Consider the following 6,974-nt stretch of genomic DNA (forward strand, 5'->3'; position numbering starts at 1 on the left):
GGGGGTGGGGGAGGCGGTGGTGGATGCACCAGGGCTTTGTTTGGCATGGCATGTGCAGTTCCTCCCACGTCATCGCCCTCTTTTATGGGCATACTGGGAGATAACATGTTGGTTAACCTTAGCTGGTGAGGTGCTGAAGAAAGACTAACGTCTCCCAATCCCTTTTGTTCAAGATGCCTATTGAAGGCAAATGCATTACAGCCCACTGGGGCCTTGGAAGGGGCCTGCAACAGAGCTGCGGTTGGAAGGGGGCCCCTGGCAGACATAGGCATTTGGTAAAACTGCTGTCTGTGTGAGGTACCAGCGTCGGGGTGGAAGCCGCCATTCTTGTCAACATGAAATAGATTCTGCTGGAAGCTACACGCGGGGAGCAGCCGCTTTTGCTGTTTGACCTCGGGGCTGTGAACGACTCTGTTCTGCATGGAGTGTTTGCTCAGCCATTCTTGCTTAAATGCCTGGCTGTGCCCTAACTGATTCATGCTGGAATTGATGACACAAGGCACCCCCTTCACATCTGGGTCCACCAACAATTTCCCTGGTTCACATTTAACTTGAGCATGTTCCCCCACAGTCCTAGCTACTCTCTTTTTGGGGTGGTTTTCTCGCTTTCTCATTTGGAGTGGGGCAAGGGTCCCTGCCAAGTAGCCCTTACCATCTGGATTTGGAGAGCTGGATGGCATTTCCACAACGCTCCTCTCTGGTGCTGTTTTGCCCACTGAGGTAGTGTGAAGAGGCAAAGGAAGTCGGTTGATTTCAAGCTTGGCTCCCAATCTGGGCTGTGGCAACACTTTTTCCAAAGGCAGGTTGCCCTGTAGTAGCTGTGTCACCAGTGGATTGTTCGCCTCCACGGACGACAGACGGCAGCTGGAGCTCCCTGCACTAGGAACTCTTTTCAAGGTGTCTGTAGTCAAGGAAATAGCCTCTTCCATGGGACTCGAGGTGGGGGCTTTCACATTTGGTGTCTGTTGTACACTGGAGGCTACCTCTGCAGCCGGAGGAGGCAGCTCAGGGCCAGAGAAGTCTTCAGTGTCCATCCTAAAGCCTTTGTCCACTTCGTGAGGCTCCGATTTCACAGGAAGAGTGACATTTGTGATGAGATTCCTGGGGTGAAGTTCTGACACATGCGCATAGCTGGCGTGCTCTGTTTGGATGGTCTTCAGGCAAGTCTGATCCATATATTCTTTCTGTTTACTGGAACCTGCATGACTGACCAGAGGTTGTCCGGTGCTCCTCATCCCATCATCGTTCCAACAAATTCGGGTACCAGGCTTGTACTGATTGCTACAAGTTGTGTCTGCTTCACTTTTGAAAGTTGCTGGACCACTACGTGCCTGCTCAGCAAAGCTATGACTAGGAGGAGTCACCTCATTCAATTTTTCTGGAGCAACAATGGGCAATTCTCGAAGACTTGTGCACGTGACCTGCAATGTTTTCGAGTCTGCTTTTGCTGCAGAAGCAGCGACAAAACAAGAACTGTGATCTACACCTTCATTTGCAACTGGCTCAGGCCTGCTAATCACAGACACTTGAGGACACGCCATGGGCTGAATGGATGCCTCTGTCCTCACCGACCTGCTCTGGAGGTCCAAGCTGGCTTCTGTACTTTCAATGGAGACAGTCAGTGACAAACTAGAGGTCAGCGTTGTGCTGTGGTCAACAATGACTTTACACGGGATGGATCTGTTTATGGCTGCTGGTGCAAAGCCCCCTGGTGGTGGCTGAGGTTTCCCAGAATTGTCTGCCCTGTTTCGAGGCCCTGAATTTTTATCCAAGCTTTCAGCACTTAACTTGGGAGGACTATCATAAGAGTTGATTGTTAGCATGTTTCCAGTAAACATGGCGACTGGTGGGCGTGCCACCACAGAGTCTGTGACTGCTACCGAATCACTGCAGCTGAGGGTGGCTCTCACAGTGGTGCCCATAGGCACAGTGGCCTGTTCTTCACTCCCAGGCATGGCTATCTTCTCAGAAGGAAACCTGTTGTTAATTCCTGTTGGGGGAATCAAGACAGAGCTAGTGGAGAGATGGTTTGGCAAATTATTTCCAATGGAGGGGGTTGGCACAGAGGTGTACTGGCTGGAGACTAAGTTACCAGCACTGCTGTTAGAGATTAGCAACTGTTTATCATCCATGGAGCTGGATACACCAGAGCCCTCTGTAGTGGCCGGAATAAGAGTGCTTTCAATACATTTTGGTATAATGGCTATGCATGGAGTGTCAGTTCCCTGGATGGTTTTTAACATGCTTATATTACAAGCAGAAATCGTAGTGTTTGCACTGTCAACAGACATGAGAACAGAGGATTGATCAACAGAACTCACAAAAGGATGTTCTTTAATTGCTCCCGACATAGCAGTGCTGCAAACAGACACAGGGACAGAATTTTTATTAAAAAGCATGGGCACACTGCTATTTTCAGAAGAGGTAGATGAAACAATTTTCTCAGATAAATGTGACACAGGTATGTTTTCATCAGAACTATGCACAGATAAGTCAGCGGCAGTTTCTGGAAGCTTAGTCGGGTTAAGAGACTGTTGTAATACAGTGGTGGTCTCCCGGAGGTGTGTAGACTTGTTGCTAGGAGATCTGCAGTTTGGATTGACAATAATGACACCAGTTGAACCTTCCATTTTTGTTTCAGGGGCAGAAGAGATGTCTAAGCTTGGAGGCCCTTCCTTCGAGCTGAGTGGAGGCAACCGGGTTTCTTTAGAGGTCTGGAAGAGATGGGCTCGAGCTTGATGCTTTGCAAAGAGCTTAGCTTTTGTCTGCTCTTTGATGTGTGCCAGGGTTCTTGCCTTTCCACTCTCTCCTGGGCTGCCCATGGCTCCAGAGACGATGCTCGCTGCAGCAGCTACCGCCGCAGCTGCAGCAGCCTCTCGCTGGGCCCGAGCTTGTTGGGCACGGGCCTTGATATCTGCCAGGGTCCTGGCTCCTGTGTTCCTTCCCCCACTGACGGATGTGCTAGTGGACGCTCGAGACTCTGGTTTAGAGACTGGCTGGCTCTTGATAATAAAAGGTGGCCCAATTTTGGAAAGCTGGATCTAAAAGGAGGAGAGAATGGAAAAGATAAAGTACTTTGTACATGGTCACAGAGAAGACATGCAGACTAGGGTAGTCCAAGGGACAAGACTAGCTTCATTCTCTCCTACGGCAGAAGAAACTATACCTAGATTTCTAAATGTGGTATATAGGGTAAAAAGAGTCAGGAAATGCCATATGACTGTGAAAATGAAATTTTTAGTCTTTGTTATTCATTTACGAACACATCAACCAGTGACTTTATCTGGCATGGAAATAGTGCGTTCTCCTAATGCTGCATAGAAATGGGAACAAAATCCACGCTTAAAATGAGGTTAGCCAAAAAGACTTTCAGATATTTCATTTTTACATTACCATCTTTGCTGGCAGGAAAAACTAGGACCTTAACTATAGCTGAGTTTATCTGAATGTATATGTCTTAATTTTGCCCAAGAAAAAAGTGCTAGCCAAGAAGTAAAGAGACTAGATTCTCACGCTGGCTTTCCACCAAGGATGTGTGATCTTAGACAAATCAATACAAGCCTCAGTTTCCCCAGGCATCTCTCTGGGCCAAGAACTCTATGGTTTTTATGTACTCCTATACCACCTAGCATGTGCCTTACACATATACAGTGAGCACAGGAGAAAAATCTGTAAACTCAGTTGTAAAATGAAACTATTTATGTCTGGCCTGACAGTCCTCTCACAGAGCTGTTATAAAGAAGGAATGACACTACACTTGTGACAGTGCTCTGTTTTTTAAAGGGACTATAATATCATTACATTTTCATTAAAGTAAGAGGAGCTCTGATTTTCTGCCTCTAAGAGAAAGTAGGGTTGGGGATTTCTTTTGATGTTGGTGAGCAATAATCTGCTGAATTGTATACCTGTCCCAAGCCCTACTGTCTCCCAACTCATGCTAATCAGGAGTCATCACCAGGTTCACGAGGCACGAGACCTAACCCCAACACCCTAGAGCAAGGCTGTGATGCTCTGGCCACTAAGAGTGTCCTTAGGATCATAGATGTGGAGAACTGGAACGGCTCTAGTTAAAGTCTCTCACTTTACAATGGAAGAAATGGAGCCGATGGAGGTAAAATAGCCTCCCTGGGGGAATGTAACCTGTAAGTGACATGGCCGGTCTTTTGGTTCCCAAAGCAGTGAAGTTTACAGGTACTGATTCCGCTCCCTTCTCTCACCCCTCTAGAGAAAGCTTTTACTAGAAACTCTCTTTTCTTCGCATAGGTGTATTCACATTATAATCATTTGACACATGCTACAGGATCATATCAGTTTGGAATTATGTTTTGGAGCTTTGATAGATGGAATTATATCTTCCTGGGTATCTCATTTTCAAACTGTTTGTGAATTCTCTCTTCCAAGTCAAGGTGAAGAAAAGATGAATTAAGCAAGAGGATTTTTCTTTTAAATATAACCCCAAGTCTAAAGAAGTAAACAAATTAAAAAAATTAAACCTAGATACCCTTAAGCAAGAGCTCACAGCTAAACGAACATCAAATATACTTACTGCCTGTATCTATCTGTCCTTACAGTCCCTATCACTTGGAGAAAAAGCTTTTACCAGAAAATCAGATGGTGTGTTTAAAAATATTCCTTATGAAAGGATATTTATATTTTTTGTTCCATGGTTTTAGAAATTAAAATGCACAGCAGGTTTTTAATTGGAGTTTAATGTTCATCTTGACATCTCTAGACTATTATTTAATAGGGAACTGCTTTACTAAATGGATTAACTATAACCACATCATTAAAAGTCAATCTTGTGGATATGATGAGGCATAGACATAAAGGAGATAGAACCCAAAATAAAGAGAAAGAGATTTTTTAAGTTTTGAGATGTTTATAATTCCAGACCAACTCTGACAGAGTACTGTGCTTTATGTTGGCAATCTCAATGGGCTTAGTTAAAAGCATCAAATAAGTATAAATGACAGAGGGTAGGACTCTTTTTAATTCACCAGTGTTTCTTTAGTTTTAACTTTATTTTTCAGTTTACTTAAACAGAGCCAACTGAAATAAAGAGATTTGTTGTTTTGAGAGTTAAAATTTTACCCAGGATTAAGTATATAAGTATATAAGTTTGTCTATAGGCTTTTTTATTTTGTGAAATTAAAGGTCTATATACTATTTTAGAAATTAAAATAAGAGACCAGCAGATGGCATAATGGTTACGTCACTAGATTCTCACATAGTCGACTGTGGTTCAAGTCCTGGACCCGAAGACTTACAATTCACACTGGGCACATGTGTGTACGTGGCCAAAATTCTGATAGGAGAATGGAAGAGAAGGGACTGTGGCATGACCATTCCCACTAGGGGGTGATTTCTCACTTTCTATCTCTCTGTCTCTGTCTCTCTGGAGAGTGTACATGCCCCATTAAATAAAATTTTAAAACCTCTTTTAAAAAAGGAATTAAAAAATGAAAATATAATTTGTTCATCTACATGACTAAGGTATTCTCACTCAGGGATCATGATGCAATTTTATTGATTTTTTCAAGATACAGTTAATGAAGCGCTACAGTAAGCTAGGTCCCTTCTTCTAGGCAATGGTGGTTTTGTATGTTTGTTGCAAAATACATAAATGGATAATGTGTACCTTCATCTTCTTAGTTTGTCTGACTTTTGACTACTTCTCTCCCTAGTCCTATGAACCTTTTGTAGGACACTGAATTATCTGTCACATTTTCTCAAATTTTTATAGATTTCTGTCGTATACCTTGGAATCACCAGCGTCTTAGTGACCTCCAGGCTCCTCCAGGCCCTGTTTTCTCTCCCCTGTTCTCTTTTCTTAAATGCTCAGTTCCGTTTTTTTTCTTTTGAGAGGTTTTTGCTATAGGGCGCGTGCACTCGCCAGAAAGAGAGAGAGCGATAGAGAGACAGAAAGCGAGAAATCACCCCCCGGGGAGATGGCCATGCTGCAATCCCTTCTCCTCCATCCTCCTCTCGGGATCTTGGGCATGCACACACATGTGCCCAACGTGAGTTTAAGCCACAGGGTCCAGAACTCAAACTATGATTCACTATATGGGAGTCCAGAGACATAGCTATTTTGTCAACTGCTGGTCCCAGTGCCAAGTTCTTAAATACACACATACTTGAACTTCTTATATGAGTTAATTTACTGTTTGACTGCCTACTGGGAGGATTACATGATAAATTACTACAAAAAAACCCAAAAGGGAAAAAACACAATTTAGTCTTAAAAATTAAATTTATCAATAAGGAAAGTCTAGCTATAAAATTATCTTTTTAAAAATACCATACTTTTACTTGGATAAAAACCTATGATAATTTTGTCTTGTGCGTAAATGTTATTTATTTAGTGTAGACATTAAGGATAACTTTCTGGAAAAAAAAAATACCATACCTTGAGAGGGGGAACCCTCGGTTCCTCTCTTGGAGGCTGTTCTTTCTCAGGTGGGCTGCTAGAGGTTACGTTCCGGGTTGACAGATCATCTTCTATTCTCGCTCTCTTTTCCTTACAGATTCCAAAGCTGTGCTGCTCTGCAGTTTTCCTCTTTGATATCTCTGAATCTCTACTTTCATTTCTTAACCCATCAGGTGACTTGGAGGGTTCTGTTGACTTGGAAGTATGCGAGATCTCCAACCGATTCTGTGTGCTCCCTGGCTTATGGGTTTTATTCCTAGAGCCTTCTGAAATTGAAGCCTTATCCACTGATGGAACATACTGCTTGTCCTGTAGTTTAGCTGATGGAAGCTCATTTACCTTACTCTCTGTCTCTTCTGAAAAGACAGATAATTGCAATGGTGAAGACACTCCTTTCTTTTCTGTTCTTTGCAGTACACTATGATTTTTAGTTTTCATCATTTCTGTAGAAGAAAGTTCTGGAATTGAGGCAGAGTAGAGCTTTTCAGTTTCGACATGTGATTTGCAAGGCTGCTGACTCAGAGTCTTATTGTGCAATTCTTCA

The 6,974-nt window shown here is 43.3% G+C and overlaps 1 protein-coding gene across 1 annotated transcript in view; it reads right to left on the reverse strand.

The window, feature by feature from the left end:
- The window catches only part of ASXL3 (ASXL transcriptional regulator 3), a 170,149-nt gene that overhangs the window by 3,684 nt on the left and 159,491 nt on the right, over positions 1-6,974 (reverse strand). The window contains exons 13-14 of the mRNA XM_014588632.2: positions 6,410-6,974; positions 25-3,041 (exon numbers count right to left, since the gene is read on the reverse strand). Coding sequence (XP_014444118.2) covers positions 25-3,041; positions 6,410-6,974 — 3,582 coding nt within the window. The remainder of the gene's footprint in view (positions 1-24; positions 3,042-6,409) is intronic.

The sequence above is a fragment of the Tupaia chinensis genome, unplaced genomic scaffold (genome assembly GCF_000334495.1).
Source record: "Tupaia chinensis unplaced genomic scaffold, TupChi_1.0 Scaffold000290_1, whole genome shotgun sequence".
Classification (NCBI taxonomy): Eukaryota; Metazoa; Chordata; class Mammalia; order Scandentia; family Tupaiidae; genus Tupaia; species Tupaia belangeri.